Raw genomic sequence first — 27279 nt, forward strand, 5'->3', positions numbered from 1 at the left:
ACCCAACCCCACCTAAATTAAAAAATAAATCTTAATATCGTATTAGATCTGAGCACTAAACATCTGGACAGCATCCAATGAATTCCTTAATTAATCGGTTTTGAATTCTGAAGAAAAAGAACAGACTTTAGAAGCATGAACTCACCTGAAGAAAGGGCCTTTCACGATCATTCCCTAAAATTGCTGACAAGAACATCTGAACATAGCATTCAACTGCCCTTCTGTAGAAACATGTAGCCCCCTCAGACTACATAACAATGTAGACTTTTAAACCTGGCCTTAAGAGTGCACAGAAGTTAGATGCCAGAGATTAATCTTCTCCCTTTCTGCATTCAATACAGTAACAGGAAGCCACCAGTCTTACAGACAGATGCACACTGCTATTATCCATGCACTGATCTCAAAACAGTCTCCAAACCACACTAGCTACTCCACGTTAATTGCAACTCTGTGAAAGGGGCAACACCACAACTTCACTCACTACTCCTGTCTCTCTTATTGACACTTACACACGAAGTGCTGCACAGTCCGGCCATATTTATAAGGGAAGCGCCTGTGCTGCGCAAGAGCCATGAAACACTTTCAAAAGTGTGCCACATGGCTAGAAAGAATGAATCTCTGAAATATACTGTAGTAATTACACATTCTTAACTGTTCTTAAGAACACGAAACACACAAGTCCCAGACAGTTTACAAATTTAATGACTTACAAATCTGCACTTTTCAGTACAATGAACTTATTTTTTTAAAAAAATAATAATCTAAATGTCAATATAATAGTTCTGCTAATATATCTATACTTCAAGATAATATTTACAGAACTGTAATGAAAAATAAGGCTTAAGCACCAGAAAATTTAAGCAGAAAATAGCTTGACTAAACTGACAGTAAATTAATATGGCTTCCTGACTGCTGTACTGATTAAAAGAGAAAGGGGGATAAACAGATTTGTTTGCAGTTTTGCACAAGCACCCCACAGTTTAGGAACTGCTACACATAAGACAGATCTATTAAAACAGATACCTATGCTGTATCTGTAAACATGTTACGAAATATACTTTGATAATACTATAATTCTTTATTTTACAAAATCTGAGCTTAAAATCTGAATGCAAATCAGTTCACATCAAAAAACCCTGGAATTTCAATTACTGAATTGATTTAAAAATTTAAAAACAGTCTGTGACTGTTAAGACTATTTTCTTGTTCTTGCACTTGATCTTGTCTTCCTGTCCGTGCCTCCAGCAGCCTGAGTCACCTTTACATCTTCTTTAGTTTTGTTCCTTTTTCCTGTTTGTAGCGATCTATCTTCATCATTCTCTATTTGTACACAAAAAAAAATTAACGGTAAATTTGTGTCACAAATCAAACATTTTAAACTAAATTCAATCTTCAGTTAAATTTTTAAAGGAAATGTCCTTAACAGCTACATTCCAAAACTTATTTCTATGAATTCAACAAACAAGATACAAACCCCATACTTCTGCACATCCAATATCCTTTAAGATAGATCCCTAAGGACTTATAGCTATTTCTGAAAGTAGGTTAACATTAATGAGAGCAGAAAAACCAATTAGCTACCATTTTAGCTAAAATTCCTTCTACTGATATGTAAAACTAAAACATATGCAACACCAAAGAAAAATCCTGCAAAAATTAATATATAGTAACTGTTTTATGGTCCAGATAAAGCTGGAAAGTCAGGCTTTTAACTGTAAAGAAATGACTAGACACCTACGTAAGCATCTAGATAGCACAGAAAAGTTAAGCTGCTCCAAGAGGTAAGCATCAACCCAACCATCAGACATATAAACAGACTCTAAGATCCAGGGAAAGACAACCTGCCTGGAAGAGAAACTATCCAGGCAGGTAGTAAAGCATCAGAAGAGATCAATCATTTGCAAGTAAATATAACTGTATCAGGAAGCAGGAACTAGCAAGTGTGCAAAGGGAAACAAGACAACTTAATAAACCAAGATAGATATATGGCAAAGGGACATGCATCTTGTATGAGGATAAGCACAAGCTATAGAAAAGAGAAAGAGCCAAAGAGAAATTAAACAAAAGGCATGTGTCAAATCATAATAAGGTTTTTAACGCAATCTGGCAGGAAATCCCTCAATATGTAGCTCTAAAGAATCATTGTTATTTCCATTCGCATACATTTATTTGATAATACTTTCTAAGTGCATAATGGTAGTTTTTAAGTTACATCATATCAAGCTGAAAATTCCAGGGAATATTCTAGATGTCTGCAGCAAGAGTTCTATTGGCTTGGGGAAAGCAAAATAAAGGAAGAAGTGGGGGACGCATGCAACTTTTGCTGTCTTTTTTAGCTCAAATACAGCTTCAGGGTCTTCTAACATCAACTTCAAAAAACAGCTGATAACTAGGTAAAGGTTCTCCAAAACCTGGAGATCTGGAAAACAGGACCTTGGACTGTATTTAGGAGAATACAAGATGAACAACGGGTGCTATAAACACGTGATTATCATGTTCTGTCATTAACACCTTCTGCATGTAAGCTAGCTGCTGTATTTACTCTGAACTACGATTTATTGGTATTGATTGAGGAAAAAAAATGTATTATAGAAGATTATGAAGACATTTGAATACCCCAGAGGACGAGTATGTGTCATATCCCATAAAACCAGTCCCTTCTACTTAGGGAAAAAAAATACCTTGTTTATATAAGATAACATAAACCTTATTTACTTAAAAGTATTCTTGCCACACTGAAGACCTACTCCATCTACATTAAAAGCATGGCAGCCCACAGTAATATTAGAATTTTGTACACATTATTGTTGTATCTATACATAACTTAGCTATACTTAGAAAATAAAAAGCAAATTCTTGCCTCACCTGATTTTAGTTTTTTGGATGCTAAGTCATCTTCTGGCAACTGACACTTTCTTCTGCGAGAGGTGGAAGTTGCCTGCTGTATAGGGTTAGCCTCTTTTCCTTTTCCAGACTGATTATTTTTTTCGGAACCAGTGGATGTCAAACACACATTTTGAGTTTCCAAAGTGTTACTGTTTTCTGGCAAGTCACCCTCTTTACAGACAGAAGTAGAAGTAGCTGCCTCTGATTTGAATTCTACCTTTTCCCTTCTATTCCTCAATTGCCTTGTTTTTCCCTGGGATGAATTATTTTCTAGAGATGTATTTTCATTTTCAAGAATTTTCCTTTGACCTCTACCTTCCAGCAAGCCAGGTTTTTCCCTGAGAAAAGCAGAACTAGTTTCTTCAGATTTGGAAGAAATTGTTTTCTTTCTGTCTGCTCTTGATGGATTTTCTCTTGCACATGGAGCTCCTTCCAAAAGTACATTCTCTTGTTCTTCAGGAGTTTCATTCTTACCACCTTCTGGCAAACCTCGAAGTGAGATGGAACTAACAGCCAGCGAAGTAGTTGCTTGCCTTGAGTTCCTTTTTGACAGATTATTTTTTTCTTGGGAAGCAGAACTTCCCAAAATCAGATTTTTTGCTTTCCTGTAATTATTATTTCTACCACTTTCTTTTGATAAGTCCTGTTTCCCCTGAATAGTACAATTTGAGGCTTCTAACAAGAGAGCAATTTCATTCCTTCTGCCTGTTCTCAGTTGATTTTCTTTTACAGATGAACTTAAATTTTCTAATGGAACACCTTCTTTAGCAACTTCTACTCTACCATTATCTGTTGGCAAACCGTGTTTTCCTCGAAGAGAAATGTAATTAGTTGTATGTGACGTCAGAGCAGTTTCTTTCCTTCTGCCCCTTCCTAATGGCTTCTCTTTTGCACAGGACACTCTTTCCAAAGACATATTTTGTGCTTCATTAGCACCCTCCTCTTTACTCTCAGTTTCTGACAAGCCACGTTTTCTCCGGAGAGATGAAAGTTTTTCCTCTGTTGCTGGATCAATTGTTTTCCTTTTGCCCCTTGCTGATGCATTTGCTTTTGTCTGTGAAGTTTTATTTCCCAAAGCTGGATTTTGATCTTCTCTCACAGTCATCTTTTTATCATCACCTTCTAGCAACCCATGTCTTTTTCTGATAGAAAGAGATCTAGATGTCTGTGATGCTGCAGCAACCTCTCGTCTTTTCCCTCGTCTCAGTGGATTATCTTCCAGTGAAGAGGGAGTAGCTTCCAAAGCTGAATCTTGCTCCTTTACAAAAGCCTCAACTTTACTATGATCTGCAATTAATGTTTGTTTTTCCACAAACCTAGAACAAGTTATTTGTGGAACGGAATCAACTTGCTTTCTTCTGCTCTTCCTTACTTGTGAAGAAGGATTTTCTGAAGTCTCATGTTGACCACCTTCGTAAGTCATTCCTTTGTCATTCCCAGGCAAACTCCTTTTTCCTCCAACTGCTCTGGAACTGACTTCAAGTTCAGAATTTACTTTTCTACTTCTACCTCTTCTACATGCCATTCCATTTTTTTGTGCTTGATTCTCTTGCAGGATTTCAGTTTGCTTTGCTTCAAGTATTCTGTGTTCATTTCTTGTCCGCTTTTCAGGGCTAAGAGCAAGACTGTCACTGTTTGCAGCAGGTACTGATGTGGCAGCTGGGTTGTTCTGGTCCTTCATGACTTGGTACGTATTCTTGCCACAAACAAAGCCCAAAGAATCTTTGAGAGATTTGTCCATTTCCATTTCTGACTTCAAGTTGGGAGTCATTATTTCTAGGTTGTTTACATCTTTGGCAAATTCATCAGCCTTTTTCTCCAAAGAGTCTTTTTTGCCTCTCCTGTTTCTAGTTCTATTTGTTCCCTGTACTGCACTTCTGTTTGCTTCCAAGTTGAGAGCAGTAACTGGCATTTTGTTTATCTCTCCAGGTGACTCTGCCTTTAATCTTTGAGATGCCTCTGTTGTGCTTTCCTGAGCATTATCTGTTTCATCTCCCTGAGATACTTTAATCTTATTTTTGACATGCGATTGTGTCTCAGTATCAGTTTCAATTTCCTCGTTTTTCTGAATATTTTGTATATTTTCAAGTGCCGTCCCACAAACATCTGCTTTTACTTCAACTGAGTGTTTTCTAGCACTGCGTAAAGACTTCACCCTTTTCCCTGTTATCTTTATTTCATGTTTACTTCCATTTTCAGATTCTTCTGCTGTAGCAGTCTCAGTATCTTTGTCAAAAGCCTGTTCATCTGTTTTTATCATCTTCGCTGATAGATCACTACGAAGCTTCCTTGCTGTCTCATGAAGGTCCTCCGAAAAAGCTTGTTTAACTTCAGTATTTTTAGCTCTTCCTCTTTTAGGTAGAGCCACTGGTTCTGTGTTTTCTTTTTCTTTTACTCTTTTAGACCTCTTCCCAGGCAACAGAAACATTTCTTCGCTGTCTTCTACACCACCTTCACTAGATTTGTTTTCACCTTTTATTAAACCTGTTTGCAGTTGACAACTTTCATTTTGAATGTTCCTAGATACATTTGCTGTCTTTATGGCTGGATCATCTTCAGTTGATAATGTGTCATTGATACTACACTCCTGCAATGCCTGTTTCATATTATCAGGTTCTTTTTGTAGCACTGAAGAATCTTTGCTACAAGATTCAAGATTCTCACTTGGATGTCTTATCTCCTTCGGGTTTTCCCTTTTACCTCTTCCTGGTCCTTGAGTAGCTCCATGTGATTCCACAAATTGAACAACCACAACTTTTTCCTGAAGAGGGTGCTTTGAAACAATTTCTTCTTGTATGAGACTGTTTGTTCTTGTTCTTCTTCCTTCATTTTTTGCTCCTGAAGTCGAATTACTGATCTCTCCCATCTCTTCTTGGGTATTCTTTTTCCCCAAACTTTGCAGTTCTTTTAAATTCAAATCCTTTTCACACTGCTTTGCTGAAGCAGAATGTGTTGTCTTCCTTGATCTGCCCCTTGTTAGTATCTGGGTGGTCTGGTCTTCACGAGTTGATTCCTTCTGTCGAGAATCTTTACCTTGTGGAATATTTCCTTCATTGTCTAAAACATCTGGGTTTTTTTTTCCCCCCATTCAAAGTTTTTACATGGAAAAGAGCACAAACAGAAGTTAAATATTACTATGTCTGATCAAAGTAATATCTGTGAGTTTTGATTTTCCTAACAATCATCTTTGTCAAATAAATCACACTTAATATTCTTAATTTAAAAATAAATAAATTAAGACTTTAACCAAGTCCTAGATTAAGGGCCAGGTTTCTGACCAAAGATGTTTGGTTTATTTGGTAGGCAGGTTTAAGCTATGTTCTTGAAAGACTTTGCAAAGCAAGATAGTTTTAAGCTGAGATGTTAACATCAGCATGGTGGTTTTTTTTTTTACACTGGTATGTTTGGAGATGCCCATATTACTGCACCAACAAACTACTATACTGTTACTTCTATACACCAATAGAATCCCAGCAGCTGGTGTTCATTAGAGATGACTGCACAAATTCCATGGGCTATGCATGCTTCACACTGTATTTTTCAGAATTTTTAGAACATGTGAAAACTTCATAATGCCATATTTTACCTTATATATTTGTAGTTCCTCTAGTTAAGAGTATTTATACTTACCGTATTTATGACTGGAATTAGTACAAAGAGGTGCAGTATCTTCTTGCCTAGAATCCGTAACACTTACTGACTTGGTCTAAGGGAATAAACAATAATCAATAAATACATGTCTGACAGGACAGGACAAGAAATAATGGAACCAACCAATTCAAAAATACATAGTAATATTTGAAAAAAAAATTGTCAAATACTGTTCTCTAAAAATGAAATTAACTTAGTTTTATAACTGCACCCATGTATTTGAAATTAGCACACAAATATACCAAACTTGATACTTGCCATTTAAGCTGCTGTAGCAGTTTTTAAAGTGAGATAACAAACACTGCACAGTTAAAAAAGTATTAATTACATTGGCTGAAAAGTGTCTAAATGAGTGCTCAAAAGGAATTTGGGGTATTGAAGCTGAATTATTTGAGTGTTTTGTAGTGTTTTATCCTAGTTCTGCACTGACAAGTACTAAGCCCAGTGATATTTGGCATTTTACTTATGGATGTGGGAATGAACATAAGGGTAAATATTAATAAAATTTACAATTGCAAGTGTGATGGAACTGTGAATTATAAGGTCAGAAAGGTAACCCAGAGCAACCTCAGTAACTACTTAGACAGGATTCCTTAAAAAAACCAAAACCGTTAACACAGGCAAATGTACAGTGATAGAGCTATCTCTATAAAATAGGCATCCATTCAGGAAGCAATGAAGGAAAGACTTAGGGGCATACAGAGCAATCAACTAACAATATGGAAACACGTTTTGTCAAAAGCTCAACAGTTTTGGATGTGCAAAGAAAAAGAGAGGTTAAAATTTAATCTGTAGGGTAGGAAGCAGCTGTAAAAAAAAAAAAAAAGTCTTGCTTATGAAAAAGAAGGCTGAGAAAGAATCTGATTGTAGTCTGTAAGCACCTTAAAGGGTGCTTTAAACATAACAGGAACAAATGACCAGAAAAACCTAAAGTGCTAAGATTCAAATTTGTAATAACTTAGGTCTTCTAGTGGGAAGTATTCACTGGGACAAAGCTACCAAGAAAAAAAAAAAAAAAAAAAATTGCCATCTTTACAGGTTCAACATGAGGTGCTTTTCTAGAAAGTATTTCTTCCTCTGGAGGTTATGGGCATGACATACTTGAAGTGCTGTAACATACAAGATGTCATACTAGGAGGCCAAAGAATCCATTTCAACCACAGGCTTTAAAGTCTAAATACATCCCTTCCAAAAGCTAAATAAAGTATTTTACCTTAATTTCCTCTGGTATATCAAACATTTCTGTAACTCCAACATAGTCCAATTCAGAATCAGAACATCTTCCCCTGGGTTCTGCCATAAGCCTTTGGAGACCCACAAAATCATCAACTGGTTGATGCTTCTCTCTTGGAGTCTTCACTAATCTGCTAATACCAAACATATCTTCTACAGGTTCAACTTTTTCCTTTGGTGTCTTGAAAATACGGCTGACCCCAATCATGTCTTCTACTGGTTGATATTTCACCTTTGGACTTTTCTTGATTAAAGTAAGACCTGCCACATCTTTTACTGCACCCCTTTCTTGTACTGGTGCCTTCAGCAACCTTTCATCAGTAATTTCATCTGTAACAGTCTCCAGCTCTTGTTTCGGGGTCCTCATGAGCTGCTTGATGCCTGACAGAGCCTCTACAGGCTCCGACTTCTGCTTCGGGGTCCTCATGAGCTGCTTGATGCCTGACAGAGCCTCTACAGGCTCCGACTTCTGCTTCGGGGTCCTCATGAGCTGCCTGATGCCTGACAGAGCCTCTACAGGCTCCGACTTCTGCTTCGGGGTCCTCATGAGCTGCTTGATGCCTGACAAAGCCTCTACAGGCTCCGACTTCTGCTTCGGGGTCCTCATGAGCTGCTTGATGCCTGACAGAGCCTCTACAGGCTCCGACTTCTGCTTCGGGGTCCTCATGAGCTGCTTGATGCCTGACAGAGCCTCTACAGGCTCCGACTTCTGCTTCGGGGTCCTCATGAGCTGCCTGATGCCTGACAGAGCCTCTACAGGCTCCGACTTCTGCTTCGGGGTCCTCATGAGCTGCCTGATGCCTGACAGAGCCTCTACAGGCTCCGACTTCTGCTTCGGGGTCCTCATGAGCTGCTTGATGCCTGACAGAGCCTCTACAGGCTCCGACTTCTGCTTCGGGGTCCTCATGAGCTGCTTGATGCCTGACAGAGCCTCTACAGGCTCCGACTTCTGCTTCGGGGTCCTCATGAGCTGCTTGATGCCTGACAGAGCCTCTACAGGCTCCGACTTCTGCTTCGGGGTCTTCATGAGCTGCCTGATGCCTGACAGAGCCTCTACAGGCTCCGACTTCTGCTTCGGGGTCCTCATGAGCTGCTTGATGCCTGACAGAGCCTCTACAGGCTCCGACTTCTGCTTCGGGGTCCTCATGAGCTTCTTGATACCTGACAAAGCCTCTACAGGCTCCAACTTCCGCTTTGGGGTCTCCATGAGCTGCCTGATGCCTGACAAAGCCTCTATGGGTTCAGAACTTTGCTCTGGGGTCCTTAAAAGCTGCTTGATGTCTGACATAGCCTCAATTGGCTTCAGCTTCTGCTTTGAGGTCCTCCTTTTACTTCCTGATTTCACCCGAGATGCTTCTTTTTCTGGAATTATTGACAAATTATCCACACTAACACTTTCTTCCAGCATAGATTTTCTTTTTTCAGTTTTTGTGGATATTGCATCAGACATAGACTTTAGAGACTCTCCTCTCAGAAAGCTAGAAATGCCTGGACTATCTTGTTTCTGTTCTGAACCATCTGAACTATTTAACGGTGACACCATCATCTCTCCTGAAAAAAAGTAGTAGATTTACATAATTTGAAAAAAGAATTAAGCAAAAAATCCAAGAATTCTAATTGCTTTATAACTAAGTAATTCAAACAGAGCCTTCTACAAACCAAATTTGTACATCAGCAATTGAGTTGGTAATTAGCTTCTACAAAGCACAGCATACATTTTAAAAACTGACTATAAAAATTTTGATCATTAATAATTATATCATTAATTTGATATAAAAACCCTGGTTTCTGTTGTCCTTAAGATTTCTAGTGGTGTCAGGTTTTTATTGCAATTCCCATTGTTTTGAAGCAATACCAGACATAAATCAGAAACTTTCACATTAAAGTATGTTTGATCCTTCCGACACCAAGGAAGAAAAAATTACAAGATATATTTGTAAAATTTGTATCATGAAATATCTCAAGTTAGAAGGGACCCATGTAAAGATCATTGAGTCCAACTGCCTGCTCCTCACAGGACCACCTAAAAATAAACCATATACTAAAACTGTCATCCAGATGCTCCTTGAACTCTGATAGACTTGGTGCTGTGGCCACTTCCCTGGAGGGCCTGTTTCAGTGACCAACCACCCTCTCAGGAAAGAGCCTTTTAATAATGTCCAACCTGAACTTCCCCCAACACACCCATATTCCATTTCCTTATGTCCTATCGCTGATCACCAGAGAGAAGAGATCAACACCTTCCCCTCTGTTGCCCCCAACTCAAGGAAGTTGTAGGCTGCAACCAGAGCACCCCTCAGACTCCTCTTCTCCAAGCTGAACAACCCAAGCCACCTCAGCTCCTCCTTGTAAGTCTTGCCCTCAAGGCCTTTCACCGTCTTGGTTGCTCTTCTCTGGACACATTCTCAATGGTTCAATGTCTTTTGTATACTGAGGCACCCAAAACTACACACAGAAGTCAAGGGGGGGCCACACCAGTGTGGTGCGGAGTAGGACAACCTCCCTTGATGCATCCCAGGACACGGTTGGCCCTTTTGGCTGACAGAGCACACTGTTGACTCTTGCCATCAACACAAACCTCCAGATCTCTTTCCAAGGGGCTACTTTCCAGCCTGTTGTCCCCCATTTGTATGTATAACCAGGATTAGCCCATCCCAGGTAGAGAATCTGGCATTTGCTGGTTAAATTTCATACATTTGGTGATTGCTCAGCTCTCTCGTCTGTTGAGATCTCACTGTAAGGCCTGTCTACCCCAAAGGAAGTCCACGGTTCCTCCCAGTTTAGTATCATCAACAAACTTAATGTACACTCAGTTCTTGTGTCCAGTTCATTTATAAACACATTAAAGAGCACCAGCCCTAAAATTGAGCCCTGGGGGACGACCACTGGTGACTGGCCGCCAGCCTGATGTAACCCCATGTACTGCAACTCTTTGAGCTCGACCCATCAGCCAATTACTCACCCAGCATATTATGGGCTTGTTTAGCTGTGTGCTGGATGTTTTATTCAGGATACTGTGACAGGCAGTATCAAAAGCTTTACTAAAATCCCAAACCATCACATCTCTTGGCTTCCCTTGGTCAACTAGATGGGTGACCTTGTCATAAAAGGAAATTAATTTGGCTTAAGTGGGAGTTTACTCTCATGAATCTATGCTGGCTATAACCAATGACTGCATTGTCTCTCAAGTGTTTTTTGAGAACTCCCAGAATAACCATGTCCACAATTTTACCAGGCACTGAAGTGAGACTGGCAGGCCTATAATTACCAAGGTCTTCCTTCCTATCCATCTTGAAAATTGGGACATTTGCCAGCTTCCAGTTGACTGTGACCTCTCCAGACTCCCAAGAACACTGAAAAAATAACGGAGACAGGTCCTGCAATAATATTGGCTACCTACACTCACAGTTTGCATGTAGCTTCTACTTGGAATGACACTTTTCACAAATACTCATTATGGTCCTTATAGAGGCACTGACTTTTGTACTTCTTGGATTCTTTTGTATCCTGCTTGCTTGGGATAGCAGAAAAGGATAATCAAGAGGAAAGCTTTGAAAAAAGCGAAGTGCTTATCCTTCGCTGTTTAGTGCCAACTACGCATTTTCTTTTGGTATTTCCTACTGCAGTAAGCATGAGCATTAGAACAAGCATAATTGTGCTGTTGCTCAATAGAAGCAGCTATCATTCCTTTGGCTAGTAAAAAAGTACTGAAACAAAAGAAAGGTTATGAAAGAAAGCCTGGTCAGAACAAGTCACGGAAGCATTTAGAGGAATTTGTATTTTCTTCCTGAAACACAATTTAGATTAAATCTATAATGCCAGAATGCTATTTCTGGAATAATATACTAAAAACTAAGATTTGAATATTGAAAGTCTACCCTCACTTTGGTCCCAGGAAAAATAGTGGAGCAGGTCCTTGAAACACACTTCTGGGCACAGGAAGAACAGGGTGATTGGGAACAGTCAGCACCAATTTACCAGAGGAAAAATCATACCTGACCAATCCACTTCTTTTTATCATAGAAAGTAAGAGATTTGTGGATGAAAAGAAAGCACTGCCTATTATGCAATGCAACTTTAACAAGGTTTTCAACACTGTCTCCACAGTATTTTGGTACCCAAACAAGAACATCACAGGCTAGATGAACGGCTAACTGGTTGAGAGTAAAGAACTGGTTGGACCATCAGGTTCAGAGAGTTGCAGTTAATGAGTCTCTACCAGCAGGCCAGTAACAAGTAAGAGTACTACAGGCTGGAGGAACAGGCTTACTGTAGGAGTCCCTTATCCTTAACTGCAGTTATAATCTCAATCTTAAAACAATCTCTCTGTTGATTTTAACAGCATAAATCATCATCTTAAAACTAAAGTAGGCATGTTTGCTGGTGTGTTTTTAATCAAGGCTTGTAGGATCTAACAATGGCTTGCCTTTGTAGTCCCTATCGTGTCAAGTCCTAACTAACCATAAGATATTCAAGTCCTTCCAAATTCCTGGACCAGCAGAATTAGGAAGTACACTGTTTTTTTCAACCCATATTCCCTAAATTATGACTTAAAGCATCCATGATGTACAAAAGGATTGATGTGTATAGAATCTAAGATTAAAGGCTGGCCCGCTAATTTAAGGAAAGCACTAAATAACAGTATAAATAGCAGCTGATAACGGACATCTTCACATAGGCAAAGATCACTCTGCTAGTCCCTTTCAAATAAAAGACTTTTTACTGAACTCTCTTCTGAAGTTGCAACAAGGTTCGTTATCCCTAAGCTTATCTTCTACCACATCCGAAATAAACCAAAATATATTTCAACCATTATTATTTTAAATATTGAAGGATTTACTCTTGATCTTTGTTGGTGTTTCAGTAGCTTATTTTTGCTAAATTCTCAAGAAAACAATTTTAATTTAAAGAATTGTGATTTATACAGGGACACAATGACTGGCATGCAAGGTTATTAGCAAAAGATGCATCTTCATATAAATCTTTCTAACCTGACACTTTTAAAAAAAAATTGTAAGTAGACTTTTTTCTGCAAGTTTACATAATAACATCTCCCTACCATGAAACCCTTGTCACTGGATTCATATGTACCCAGAGAACTGATTAAGAAAACGCATGCTTCAGCACAAGATTTGCCTGAAACAGTATTTTGACGTTTTAGTTTCACACCAAATACAACAAATAACACCTACTCAAAAATTAACTGAAGCTACAAAACCGTCTTTTAATACATGATAAAAATCAATTATTTCTTTTATAGGTTGCCAGATGCTTCATCGCAATACATCAAGTCTGCCTGCCTAGGCTGAAACTACTCACTGTCTCAAGCAGTAGACACACCACCACACTGCTACCCCTAAATTTATCTAAACATTCCCTTTCTTTTCAAATAACAAACATACCAGATTCTTCAGGAGTGTGCAGTTCAGAAGTATCCACTGCAGTACATGTTGGTGTAAAATCAGTCTTCTGAACAGTGGCCAAAGGTAACATTTTCCCACTCTTATTTTCTGGAGTTTGAAACATTTCAGTCATTCCTGTAAATTACATTCAGAGAAATGAGCATATGCTTTGATAAGGAATGACATAGTTGGCAGAGTAGGCAACAGACTTAAAAAACTTACCTGTGAAGCTTTCGTCCATATTCATGTTTGGCTTCAAGATAGGATTTTTTACAACTTTAGGGACCTGTCCAGCTGCTCTGACTGTGGTAGAATAAGCTCTACCTACAACTATTGTAGCAGGTGACTCTGCATGACCTGTACTAAAATGATCTTTTATTTTTCTTTCTGGAGCCTGTAGAAGGGAAAGAATAAAAAAAATTAACAGAAAAAAAAAAAGGAAAAAAAGGTTAGTAAACAAAGATTCCTTTTACATAAAATCTACTTTCCTTAAAAATTGTAACAAACACGTCAACACCCATTTAACATGATGCTAGAAATTCAAAAGCTTCCAGCTTCTGTAGCAAAACACAAGCTATTTTGTGGTTATGCAAAAATCCCAAAGAAATGTGAAAAAAGAGAAATACTACCTTTGGTGACTGGGTTTTCTTCTTCAGGGGTCTTCCTTTACGGACACTCTTTTTACGGGTCTTTGACTGTGGTCTTACGACACCTAGTTTTACCACTTCTGCCCAAGATTTTGCAACTAGAAAGCAAAAGAGAAATAACCATTTCAATTCTCGGCTGTATAAATGGAAGTTTACAGTTATTTCTTTAAGATTCTAATGGATTTGCTGCAGTCAGGCGTAGGTAAGTGGTTGTTGTATCATCTGACAACACCTTTACTGAAACGCTTTGTGAAACGCCTTCTGTAGGAAGACCCAATTTCAGCTGAAGTTTCACAAGCATTCAAGTACCCAGTATGGCTTTTCACATCAAAACAACAAAAAGCTTCATACAGTGTCAAATAGGTGTTAGATCCTAGACCTGAATGCTGACCCAACTGCACTCTCACGCTTTTTGTAAAGAAAAAAATTTTCCTAATAGAAACTCACCATGAAGCCTTTCAGTCTCATTCTTTATTAAACTTGGTGGGACCCAAGATTTAACATTAGAGGAATGGCTGCTAAGTGAAACATATCCAGCTTTTCTTTCACCACCTTCCCAAGAAATTTCAGTCAGTAAGCTATTTATTTATACTGCTCTCAGCACTTAAATCAACACAGACTTTCCATAATTCTTTTTATGTAACTGCTTATGACATACTCTGAAAATTCCCAAAGTTACCTCTATCACAACATCACTCCATACACAGCACAGAAACCAGGGATTTAGTTACAGCTGTGTAATAAACGAAGCTGTAAGTTGGTAGGACATCAGCCTTGTTTACGTCAGAAATCGGCTATGAGAAGACAGCAATCATATAAAAGAAATTATTATTTTTAGTAGAGATTAAAAAGGGGAATATGCCATTCCTGAGGAAAAAGATATTATTCTCTTGTCAGAACTGCTGTGCAAGTTGGGGAAAGTCTGTAAATAAAAACAACGTCCTAAAGCTGTCATTGCTAGGGTGTTCAGGATATGTAGAAAAATGCCAAGGCAGCAGAAGATTATCTGATAAAGTATTGGAAACACAGTAGACATCCAAAATTTTTAAGAATCATGATGTTCTTTTCATATTGCAGAAGAAAATTATGCACCAATATTAAAAAACATTTATACGTTACAGAGAGGTGGTGAAAAATGGTATGTCATTAATATATGTGAAGCACACTGCTTCTATTAAAATGAATAGAACAACCAAAGCCACTGAACCCCCGCCACACACTTCCCTAGAAGACTAATACCACTTTCAGCTGTATTAACCAGGAAGTATCATAAAGGTCTGTGATTTTATCTCATCATGTAATAATAATGATGATTAGATCATCATTGGGACATTGTATGTTGTACGATGGCCAAAATTTAAAAATTCCAATACAAAAAAAAAAAAAAAAAAAGAGCGTAATAAAAATTCCTGGGTCAATGGTGGTGTTGATGGGAAGCTTTAAATTTGACTTTCAAAGAGTTACATTTATTTAACTTATGAAAACTGATGACAAAGACACTTCATTTGTAAGAGTCTTCAAAGAAAAGTTTTAAGAACCAGAGCTCCCCTATTATAATGTTTCCAATGCAGCTGTTTCAAACCAGTGCTCAACATTCAAATTCAGATATTCAACTTCAAAATATTCAAATTAACACCCAGTTATCATCCTGTTTAACTATATCTGTTATATACCATTGTCAGCAGTTAAGTGCAGACCAGTCCATGGACAATGGTTATGAACTCTGTATAAAAAAGGCACAAGGAAAACAAACTGAAGCTAGATTGCTATAAACTGCACTGTTTGAAATGAAAGTGGATATAACTGATATAATCTGATTTAGTTCAATACTACTTGCACTTGGAAGGAGTTGAAGGATCACTGTTGCAACTAACCTTGGACACAGAACCTTAATTCTACCATTTTTCAAATTCTGAACATTAAAATTTGTGTTCTATATATGGGTTTATATGCTTTAGTAATTTGCTTTATGAATACAAGAGAATGTAACACTGCAATTTCCAGTTGTTTCCAACAACTGTCAGAAGACATGCCAATCATTTGTTAGCCTCTGAATAACAAAATAATAGGCTTATTTCAGTTTTGTGACAACATTTAAAAGCATTGAAATTAATATTAAAAATTAACTGCTAAAATACACCTAATAAATTGGCAGTAGAGGCACCGCTTCTTCTTTTTGCATTGATAACTGCTAGAGCTCCACTTCTGCTCTTCATGGGAGTGATCTTCGAAGCAAATTGTGCACTTGCTAATTTCTCAGGTGTAGCTGTTAAAAAGGTTTTATCATCTTGGTTAATGTCAGAACACTTAGATGTTTTCACCCAGGCACCAGTTTTCTCCTTTGTATTCATGTCTTCTGCAACAGCATCCTTCTCTTCTGCAATTGGTAACAGTGCTGTGATGTGAGAAACAGAGAAACGTCCTTTTGTGTAAGGTTCTGGAGAGCCTGAAGTAAATCTAGATGTTGCCTTCCCTGAGGCAGGGGATGAGGCAGCTGGGGACTTTTGGGCTGGCAAATTTTTTGGTGACATTTTTTCTTTCTGCCAATGTTCAGAAAGTTCCTAGTAGAAAAAAAATACATAAAGATAAAATGTTACAGTACATAGCCAAACAACAAATGCTGGTTTACATCTCTGGTACGTGAACACAGTAGTGTGAAATATCATCAGATCATTTGAAAAGGCCTTAAATTTTATTCTCTGAAAATAAACTTGTTACAAGTTTTAAATTTCAAAACAGTCTCAAAAGATACATGCAAATTCAATTGAATAAGTTAACTGAATTTATCATTCTACTCTCGAATAAATTTTTGTTCACATCAAGTAAGCTACGCAGATTTTAACTGGTTTAAATCAACAGCAAATGTTTTCAAGCTTCTAGTCAACCCACGTGGCAGTAGCTTGCACAGTCTGCCAAAACCTACTGTTCTGTTTTCCGTTATTTATGGTAAACTGGAGCTTGTAGACGCTGCTGCTAAGCACAAACATACAGAAATATACTCCTGCAAATGCATGAGAATGAGCAATAGCGTGTGATGTGAATAAAAACACACCTCCTGTATAGACAGGTAGATATAGGTAGGAGGTAACCTAAACCCTTTTTTACAATGGAGAAGTTTAAAAAAAAGGCTGATTAAAATTTGCAGATTTCTAACACCCTTTTAATTTGTACTTAAAATTTCCACTTCCCAACATACATCCAACAAGGTTTGCTTCTAATTTGTAATTATTTTTTTAGAAGTCTTAGAAAATATAAATTCTTTTCACATTAATTGTCCTAGCAAGTTGATTAGTCTTAAAGTTTACCTGGGCTGCAAAGCACTTCAGTCCCTGAGCCTTCTTCAGAACAGCTCGTGGCGAGTTTCCCATCGGTAAACTCAGTCTGGCAGGAGTTGCACCTTTCTTAAGTGGCGAGTTGGCAGGCAAACTTTTATCAAAAAGTTCTGGACTTAGCTGACCACCAAAAGACACTCTCTTTCTGTTTCCTAAAGGCTGAAGTAACAAGTCACCACTTTTCCTCTTCCGAGATACCCTTTTTGTCTTGCCTAAAAATAACAATTGCAAATAATTCTATATAAGAATCCAGATCAACATTTTAACCCACATAGAAAACAGTGCTTACTTGTACATTTTAAAGTTGGAAACATATCAGAAAGTAACATACCTTAAAGAAAAAATAGATCCAATTGAAAAAACATATATACACATCATCGTGTATTTTTATGGTCAAATATGACGATATTATGGTCAAATACATGATACATATTTTTGAGCTGATGTCAGTGATGCCTTCTACATTTTATGCAAGTAGAAAATTCTCATGAAAATGCTACGAGAATTTCTCACACACAAAACCAAGGCAGGGGATTGAACACATTTACCTGATTCTTCTCCAGGCAACAGGCCAGAAATATTCACTTCTGAGACAGCCTCATTGTCTTTCAGTACAGTAACACTTCCAGAAGACCTTCTCATTGATGGCAATCTACGAGGTCTTATAACACTGGCATCTTCCAAATCTTGTTTCTGGTGATACTCCTTCGTGACCAGCTCTTCTTCAGTTGCCTTGTCTTTTCCGTCTGCAGTCTTATGATGTTCTTGAACGGCATCTGCCTCCAGTACTTTTTCAGTTAGCAGTACAGAGGTCCTCCACCTACTCCTCCTTCTTCCAGAGTCAGGTTTCTGACTAGCAGGAGATGCCAGCTCTGACATTAACTCTACGGAAGCTAGTGTCTCCGAATGGACACTTTTGTTTGATAATTTGTCATTTTGTCTGTTATTTCTTCTGGGACTCCTGGATTTAGAAAGAGAGGCAGGAGTTTCAGAATGTCCCTCTTTTGAGTTAACAGAGTTTGCCTGATCACAAATTTCTTTCAGCACTACTTCTTCTACAGGTTTTCCTGGTGTATGTTGTTTACTATTTTGTCTTTGTTTTAAGCACTTATCTTCCACCAAAGGCAGTTGTTTGAGGCTATCATTTCGGCTCACTGAATCTTCTCTTTCAGTTTCAGCTGAAATTTCTGAAAGAGACTTATGTTTTGACGACACACGTCGTCGAGTTGTTGGAGTACCATTATTTACAGGATTCATTCCACTAGTTTCTCTGGTAGGTGATATGAAATGAGACTGGGAACTCTTCCTTCTGGGTGTTGGTGTAGACAGAAGATATTTATCTACTTCAGAAACATTAGTCATGTTAGCTGTTTGTGCTCGTTCATCTAATGCTATTGCAGAGCTGTGTGTTTTAATTGTATCTGTATGATCCAAGCATTCTACAGGGCATAGCTCCAGTGGAAATGCTGCATTTCCATCATTTTCCTTACTGGGTTTGCTCGTAACTTCAGTACCATTAGGTTTCTCTGCTGGACTTAGTTCCTTATGACCCTGCAAGTGACTTTTACCAGTATCTCTTGATATCTCCTCTGAAACAGAAGTTTGAGGACTTCTGGTAAAACTCTTATTGGTAGCGCTTCCAGCAGCTGAGATCTCATTAAACTCTAAACTGTTAACTTTTTGCTTTATTTTGCATTCTTCAATCTTTTCACTTCTGCCTATTCCTTTTTCTTCAGTCAGGTTTCCCAGATCATGAACACAGCTTGATGATAAAATTTGAGCACTTGGTTCTAGCGGAACACTCTTACCACCTTCTTTTGCAGCTTCTTGAGATGCATTTCCGTTGTACAGGAAATTTTTCACCTGAATCTCATATTTCAGTTTCTCATAGAGTTTAGTGAAGGGAGACTTTTCATTTTTCTTTGTAATGATTTGATGTATTCTGCATGAAGATTTGGGTGTTTGCAGTTTGATGGGTAAAGCTTTGGAAGTATTTTCCTCTGTACTTTGTTTAATTTCATTGGCATTTTTTTCTTCAAACTCAGCATCATCTACAAAGCAAGCAAAGCAAAACAAAGTAATACAGATGCAGAGTTACTTAAAAATTGTAGAATTACAAATCTAAGTTCCATAAACACAGATAAAAATCCATTCCTTTCCTCTCCCAAGGCAGTAGACCAGGCTCCAGGATACAGTACTGTAAATAAAGCTCTGTTAACAATAACAATTTCTCTCAAAGTAGAAGCATTAGTATGTTTAACATAATTTTACCTTGTAATCTGGAATTTATCCCATATTCATTCAGGTAAGGCACTTGGCATTTCATGCTTTTTTCTTTGGAATCAATAGCTCATACACAACTTTCAGGGATGCCACAATACAGATCTATGAGCGCAGAACTGAACCATATAGATTAGCTTCCCACAATCCAATCCAGTTTTTGTCCTGCATTTACATAGGTGTGCTACATTGTTTGAACTGTGGCAATGCTTCTTTAGCATAAAGCTAGGCAATAAAGGACAGCCGTCGCTTCCCAGATGAGACATAGCAAGTGACTGCACATGTGCCATCTGTAAACTGCATCCAAGGAAGTTTGAGGCAGCAAGCTTCACTTTGTGTTTTGCAAGAGCAAGGGGTATAGGCAAGCTGACAAGAGTACATCTGAGAACAGGTGCCTTTTTCAGCCACAGGCTGAGGCCTTATGTATACCTATACATCTACAAGGTCTATTTCTCGACAGTATGTCAGCATGAATACCTGATGGAACAAATGGTGACAAACGTTGATTTTTCTTAATTGTGAAGGGAACTAATCCAAGCAAAGGTGAAGGCAGAGACTCTGACATACAAAGAAAAGCTTGACAATTATCTTCCAGGAAAAGGAGCGAGTGGGGAGAAAAAGAGACATGGGAAAGAACAGGAAATTAGATCTTTTTGTGAACACTTTTTACCCAACTGCAGACAAGCACATGGATAGTTTTTTTACTGAGCTGACAAGTTGTTCCCTTAAAATTCACAGAACAACAAAAAGCAAAGGGTGTTGTATCGTAGCACAGTGTTGGGGAACCTATTACCCAAATCCTGTCAATACAGATGCACTCACAGCAACCTGTTGAAATGGAATGCTTTGAAACAGCGTGGGTTTTTTTGCACCGGAACTAACCTTTGTCACAAAAATCAAACCTGGTTGTAGACAAATAGCCTCCATCTAACCAACCTTGTATCTCCCCATGGATATTAGCGTTACTTAAGACAAGAAGGATGGGAAGGTGAATTTGGGGCATTTAACCAGCCTATGATCTATAACTACCCAGGTTTAGTACCTCTAGAAGATTTTACTGGGTTTACATGAAACAGCTATTGTAAATGATTATTTTAATCGGCAAAATAAACCCTTTCTATATGTCTCCAAAATTATACCCATTTCAATTTAGTAGGAAAGAATACATAACATAATGCAGTATTTGCTCAAAAGGGATCTAGCTGTATTCTGGGTCAGCAGAGAACTACAAGTAATTTTTAATCACAAAGGTGAATGTACCACATTATCCTTGTTTAATGACACTTAGAATTAAATCTAATAGGCATTTATTTCACATATCAGTTTCAACTGACATTTGCATTGCATTTGCAAAGCTGGTGTACTGAACTCTCTTCTTGCCTATAAACTTCATAAACTGAATTTGCACAAATCACGAAGCAAGATGTATGGATTTTGCCAATTCCAGGCTGCTACTGCACCTTTGTCAGGATGCAATTAAACTGATTTCTCTCAGCAGTACTTTGTTTTGGTAAATCACAACGTTTAAGTATGATGAGATAGTACGCTGACACAGCAAGGTGTATAGTACTCAGATTGACAAGTCTTAAAATGCACTTCTTTTGCTCTTTTCAACCTTGTTTTTCCTCTTACACTATGAATAAACACAGTGAAGGGGGAAGAAGAAAACAAAGCCCCCATAAAACAGGTACCAACCTGACACATGAAGACTTTTAGATCCTGGAGTTTGTTGGTGTAGTAACTCCATTTCTGCCACCTGCTGAACATGAAGAACCTGTAAATTTGTACAATATTACAGCAGAGCAACAAATAATTAAAGCTTAGCTTTCAACTGTACATTGAAAAACACTAGATTTATAAAAATACATGCATTGTTGACTGAAGTCTTAGAAGTATTCAAATGAAATCCTAGAATATTTCAGACTATAAGAACATTGACTGACACACATCTGAAGCCCTATATAGCAAGAGTTTAAGTCTTGTTTTATCATTAACATCATTAAGCTCTAAAAGCAGCTGTAGCATATGAACACATACAAGCACACTTGAATTTTACTTCCTTACCAGACCTAGCGGAAGACTTTAATTTAAATAAGAGAATTATGACATTAAAAAAAAAATGTATCAACAGCTACAGTACTCTGAAACAAACACTATGCTCTTGAAGGGAGAAAACTTTACCAAGAACAAAAGAAGCAACTAATGACAATAAATTATTAAAAGATAGGCTTAGTTTTATATTTATAAATTCCAATGTTAGTGTACTAGCACATAGAACAACAATAGATTGTTTAAAAAAAAAAAAAAAAAAAAGAATGCTATTCTCCAAGGCAAACTTCCTCATTTGAAGTACAAGGATTTCCAGCACTCACACTCGGCATTTCCTGTTTCCATCCTCTCTTCGAGGACGCTAAGGATTAATATTTAATAGCTTAACTTTATTAGTAACATCATAGATTATTAAGTACCTATTACCAGAAACTGATAAGTAATAAATTATTAATTTTTGTTTTTAATAAAAGAAGGCATTTATCTGAAGGAGTTCATTTGTATTTTCAAACAGAAGGGCAGTCAATGGCTGAAAAATTATTCCTAATAAGAAAACAAGGAATTAGAATACAATATCACTGCTAATACCTATATACTTGTAACGCATAAGCCTACGGCCACAGAATTACCTGCAGTGTTTCATCTTTTGGAGACCTAGAACGCCCCTTTCTTGGTGTTGACTGCAGAGGATATTCAAATCTGGAAGAAATATTTCAAAAGACAACCATTTTTTGTCAAACAGCTCATGACTAAAATCCCATTATTAAGATAAACAACCCAGCAATAGTTATCCACTCCCAACAATACACACATATAAATTTTAAAGGCTTTAACTACACCAAAATATTTCTAAATTTTGCCCTAAAACTGACTAACCTTGTAACAAGATAAAAACGATCTCTCCAGACAACGCTATTTTTATTGCTTTAGCCTAATGTAATATAAAAGTGATTAAAAAAAAAAAATCTTTAAGCAATCCTGCCTCCTGAAGATTTGTAAGACTCTAACACAAAGTACAAAATACAAAGTAAACAAGATTAACTTCTGTTTCTGAAGATGGTAAATGGACGTTTTAATTTTTCCCATTTATCTACAGCCACTTTCTGTATCTTCATCCAGCAATGAAGGCCTGTGTCCACAAAGCTCTCCACATTGTTTGCCCACAGAACACATTCTAGGATTGAGACATCAGCAGTTTGTCATTGGTACTTACCTGAAAGAACGATCAATAATAGTTAACACATCTCCATGTTTCAGAGGTACAGGCTGCTGAAAACAACCACCATTCAGCTGCGTAGGATTTACTGTACTTAAATTAGTCAATATTGCCTAAAAATAAAACAAATATTTCAGTAGCCTGAAAAGATGCAATGATACAAGGTACATATCATTAAAATATGTGATATGTGTGTCTTTACCTCCTTGTTCTCATTTACTTCAATTTTACAATGTTCTTTTGAGACCTGAGGTAACTGGATGCGAATATCACATTCTGTTCTCCTGTGGGTGAAAATACAGTTTGAGTTACAAGACAAACAAAAACCAGAAAAATTTGCCTACTGTAGAGTTAGGCGATTTCCCAGCTTTTCAGCTAATAAACTGTACAGCAGCATGACACTTCCTTAAATCTGGTAACATGAAGAAAATGAACTACCTAAGTCTTTCAGCTGCAGCAAAAAATAGCAGAAGCTCACACTTCTACAACATCAGAGAATCCCTAACACAAAAAATATGTGAAATACCCACATTCTGAAAAAAGCAGTTTGCAACAAGCAAAAAGAGACGCATCTATGACATAAGTCTGGTGGCTTGAGATTACTCGCTTCCTGGCTTGCAAGTCGCCAAAGACTTGTGGGGTATTTTTAGAAAATGCCAGCACACGCTCTTAAGCATTCATTAGTGATCGCTCTCAGAGACAAGAGTATCATGCAGATGGACTTTTGGTCTCACCTGGATAGCTATTTCTACCTTCTTAGAAGTTATCAGTAAGTGAAAGTTGTGTTTCAAAGTGTACGCTTTTTCTTTTATTCTTTCTTTTAAGCTAATCTCTAATCTTTTTGACATGAGATAGGTCTTAGGCATCAAACACACCAGCTATCATACCAGAGGTACTGTTCACTTAAGTACCTGACACCTCACTGATGCAGGTGGCAGAAATTCATATTTGTACCATTAAGTAACATCTGGGCAGCTCTGCTGAAGCCAAAGTACAGTATTATTGGCACTGGATTGCTTCCCATAGACTTTCACTATGGAATCGGGTTCCGGAATGAGTAATTACAGTGAGAGGAGTTACCTATCAGTCACTAAAGTGCTGAACAGATCTAGTTTAAGAGAACTAAAAACATTTTATTTGAAGCCAATTTATGTTAGGATCATCTAGTCGCGTCTTCACATACACTGTTCAGGAACATTAAATTTATCCTTTAATGTAAAATAGCTGGATCAAGCTCAAAACCCGCTATTACTCAATTGTGTAAGTCAAAGCGAGTTTCAAGACTAGATTGGAGGAGAAGGTTCAAGTTCTAACTATTTGGTATAAGTGCTAATTATTTTTTAATATTAATTCTAGATATTGGTTCACATATTCAAACTGAGTTTCTGGAGAACTTAAAAAAAAAATTGAGATGAGCACTGATGTAATGAAGATAGTCAAATATAAGCAATGTACCTTTCTTCTCTTCTCGAGTCAATTATCTGGAAACTGTCTCCAAATAGAAGAATATCATCACTTGCTCATCAACCGTGTATTACTTTTAATCCCTTCCCCAGATTTGCTTTGGCCAGAAACATTAAACAAACAAACAAAAAAACCAACCACAAACCAAAGGTAGTTCTGGCAAGGAAAAGACAAAAAGCAACAACAAAAACTAAGTTCAGCTTTCTAGTCTTACAATTAACCCCAGGCCAATATGGGCTTCCCTTCCCTGTACATCATTCACAAAGAAATAAACATTTATTTTTGCAAGTAAGTATTAAAAGAAAATTACAGGGAAAATATCAATATTTTTATCTTGATTATGCAAGAACTCAACTAATCCCCACCTTCCAAATAAACAAGAACTTGCAGTGAGTGGAAAACTAATTCCATCAGTCCCGTTCCGTTTAATTACAATAATATTCCCAAAGAGTGGCATCTTCAAATATAAGGAATCCTGCCTGTAAAAGAACAAAAAAAATAACCAAATCCAAACAACACTTTACATGTTTATGAAAGTAAATCAATATAATATTTTTTTTTTTCTTACTTCTGTTCAAGAGACATTTTCCAACTTACAGCAGAACCTTGGTGCCATTAACATGTGGTTGTCTGTATAAAAACCTGGAAACTACTTATGGTGAGCAACCACTGTAATCATAAATGGGATGATGAAGACACTACGTAAGTGAAGAAATTAATGCTTACACAGGGTGGCAAAGGCAATCATCACTTGTTCGCGTAAATTTGCTTATACTACTTTTATGTGTGCAATAGGTATTTGTTACCCATCAGAGCCTTTGCAAAGATTCAGGGGCAACACAATATTTCATCCCATAAGCAACTTAAAACTATTTCCATGTAAAGTCACCCCTCCTCATCTAAACCTAAATATTATGCATTCTCTTACATATGTGGAAATTCTTTGACTAGATTTTAAAGCAAGCAAGGACCGACTAATTATAGTTGTATCCTCATGAAAAAGGAGGAAATAGTGACATTACTGAGAAGGTGCACTCGCAGGAGGGCAGCGCAAAAGGAGGCAAGTTCAGCGTTTCTAGGCTTTTGTGACAGGCTGCTGATACTGCTGAGAGGATGGTAGGTGCACCTCGGTGCACACGTACAAAGAAAGCTGAAAGAACAGTAACTTGCTAAACAAAAACCAAACGCAAACCAGCAGCGTATGCACAACAAGGCACCCTATTCTTTTCATGTATGACTGTAGCACGAAGTACGAGCAATCCTCCAAAAAGCATATATAAAACGGACTAGCAAGCATCATATATTTGAAAGTAGCAAGCTAAACCAGGAGAACTAATGCAGTGAAGTGTCATCCTTCTGAGATTCTTTGCTCGGTTTCATACGAGAAAATAATTGTTGGGAAAAAAAAAAAGAAAGCCCCAAGAAAACACACCTCAGGGCCAATTTGACATTCTGCCTAAAAAGCCTTTACCGGTATGTTACAAGAAACGTCAGTCTTCAGGTTTTCCGTACCCGCTGCACTGTTCACAGCTTCCACCAACTCCTACCACGGAAAGACGCCACACGAGCTGCAGAAAGCGAAGTTCACGCCACCGTTACGAGCCCACGCTCCGTGTGGCCGCGTCTGCAAGCGGGGCGGCCACAGCCACCGGCGCAGCCGGCGCCGCCGCGTCGCAGCTCCCGCCGGCAGGACGGGAAGCAGGCGGCCACCGCGGGCAGCGCCCCGAGCCCCAGCGCCGCGGCCGGCCGGCCCGATCCCCCCCGCCGCCTCACCCCCGAGTTCACCCTTCCTTCCCCCCAAGTCGCGCCCGCCCGGGGGCCCCCGCAGCCCCGGCCCGGCCGCCCCCTACCCGCAGCAGCGGTGCGCGGCCCGCCGAGGGGCCGGTGTGGCGGCGGCGACGCTGCCCCCCGCCCGCGCGGCCCCTCCTGTCAGCGCGCGGCGCCAACTGAACTTCCCGCCCTCCGGGCCCTCGCGCCGCCGCCGCCCGCCGGTGTATCCCTGCGCCGCGCACAGGCACAGAACGGGAGCCGTGCAGGCGGCCCCAGAACCGCCGCCGGCCTCACCTGCTAGCAGCCGCCATGGCTGAGGGGACACACACACACCCCCAGCCCGACTAGCTAGGACAGGCGCACCTCGCCGGCCGGACTCTTTTAGCCTTACCTGATGCCGCCTTGGCGGAAGGAGAAAAAGTGCCAAACCGATCTCATGAAACAATTTTCGAAAAGGCGCGCGGCAGCCCTCGATTGGAAGAAGGGAGGTCACGTGAGCGAGCGGCGGAGCCAATGGGGGGCGCCGTGCTGTTTGTTTTCAAACGGAGACGCAGGAGTGTGGCCCCGCCCTGCAGCCGTTCCCCGCTTCAGGGTGGCGGGCAGCGCGCCCCCCGGCCCCCCCGGCCCCGCCGGGCAGCGCTCCCCTCGGCCCCGCCGGGCAGCGCGCCCCCCGGCCCCCCCGGGCAGCGCTCCCCTCGGCCCCGCCGGGCAGCGCGCCCCCCGGCCCCCCCGGCCCCGCCGGGCAGCGCTCCCCTCGGCCCCGCCGGGCAGCGCGCCCCCCGGCCCCGCCGCCGGTCATTGCCGCGCAGCGCCACTCTGAGGGAAAGGAGTTCGCGGGGGGCTCCGCCGGGTCCCGGCTACGCACCTTTTAGCTGCTGGTGTTGTTTAAACCCCACAGGAACGTCCAGAATCAGCTTATATCGCTTAACTTAGGCTTGCTAAACTAATTCAAGGATCTGTATCTTCTTTCTGCTCTGGTCTTTCCGTAATTCAAATAGTGTTAACTATACAAATTAGGTTTTAATTTAGGTGCTCTCCACCTTTAAAGGAGCTGGGGTGGGGAGCAAGGATGGGAGGGAGAAAACAGCAGTAAAAAATAAAAATCCATTTCAATCAGCCATTTAATTACCTTCACTTATCTACAAAAAGTGGTTCCCATCACCACTCCCTGATAGCAATCCATTCCTAAGAGCTATGAAAACCTGTATCACAAGAATCAAGATGAACACTGCTGACCTGTGGTTGTCGACAGAAAAAAAAACAACCCCCCAAAAATGGGCAAGTTTTAGTTCAGTCACACAAGGTAGAACAAGCTTTTCCTAGATAAATCCAGTATCGTGTCCATCCTT

At 39.2% G+C, this 27279-nt stretch overlaps 1 protein-coding gene across 7 annotated transcripts; it reads right to left on the reverse strand.

The window, feature by feature from the left end:
• Nucleotides 1-684: 684 nt before the first annotated feature.
• Nucleotides 685-26340, reverse strand: MKI67 (marker of proliferation Ki-67). Of its 7 annotated transcripts, none has more exons than XM_055799107.1 (17): nucleotides 26322-26340; nucleotides 25632-25728; nucleotides 24526-24639; nucleotides 22899-22980; nucleotides 22694-22809; nucleotides 22110-22179; nucleotides 21127-21205; nucleotides 17700-19202; nucleotides 17125-17363; nucleotides 15960-16380; nucleotides 13802-13917; nucleotides 13395-13566; nucleotides 13173-13307; nucleotides 7751-9321; nucleotides 6517-6592; nucleotides 2866-5952; nucleotides 685-1320 (listed from the first exon to the last, which is right to left on the reverse strand). In XM_055799107.1, the coding sequence occupies exons 3-17, from the start codon at nucleotides 24615-24617 to the stop codon at nucleotides 1196-1198; spliced, it is 7884 nt and encodes a 2627-aa protein (XP_055655082.1). In that variant the 5' UTR covers nucleotides 24618-24639; nucleotides 25632-25728; nucleotides 26322-26340; the 3' UTR covers nucleotides 685-1195. The 7 variants fall into 7 exon arrangements, with proteins under 7 accessions (XP_055655082.1, XP_055655092.1, XP_055655076.1 ...); XM_055799117.1 differs by having other exon boundaries at nucleotides 25593-25728; XM_055799101.1 differs by lacking the exon at nucleotides 26322-26340 and adding an exon at nucleotides 26011-26122 and having other exon boundaries at nucleotides 25593-25728.
• Nucleotides 26341-27279: the final 939 nt, after the last annotated feature.

The sequence above is a fragment of the Falco peregrinus genome, chromosome 1 (assembly GCF_023634155.1).
Source record: "Falco peregrinus isolate bFalPer1 chromosome 1, bFalPer1.pri, whole genome shotgun sequence".
Classification (NCBI taxonomy): domain Eukaryota; kingdom Metazoa; phylum Chordata; class Aves; order Falconiformes; family Falconidae; genus Falco; species Falco peregrinus.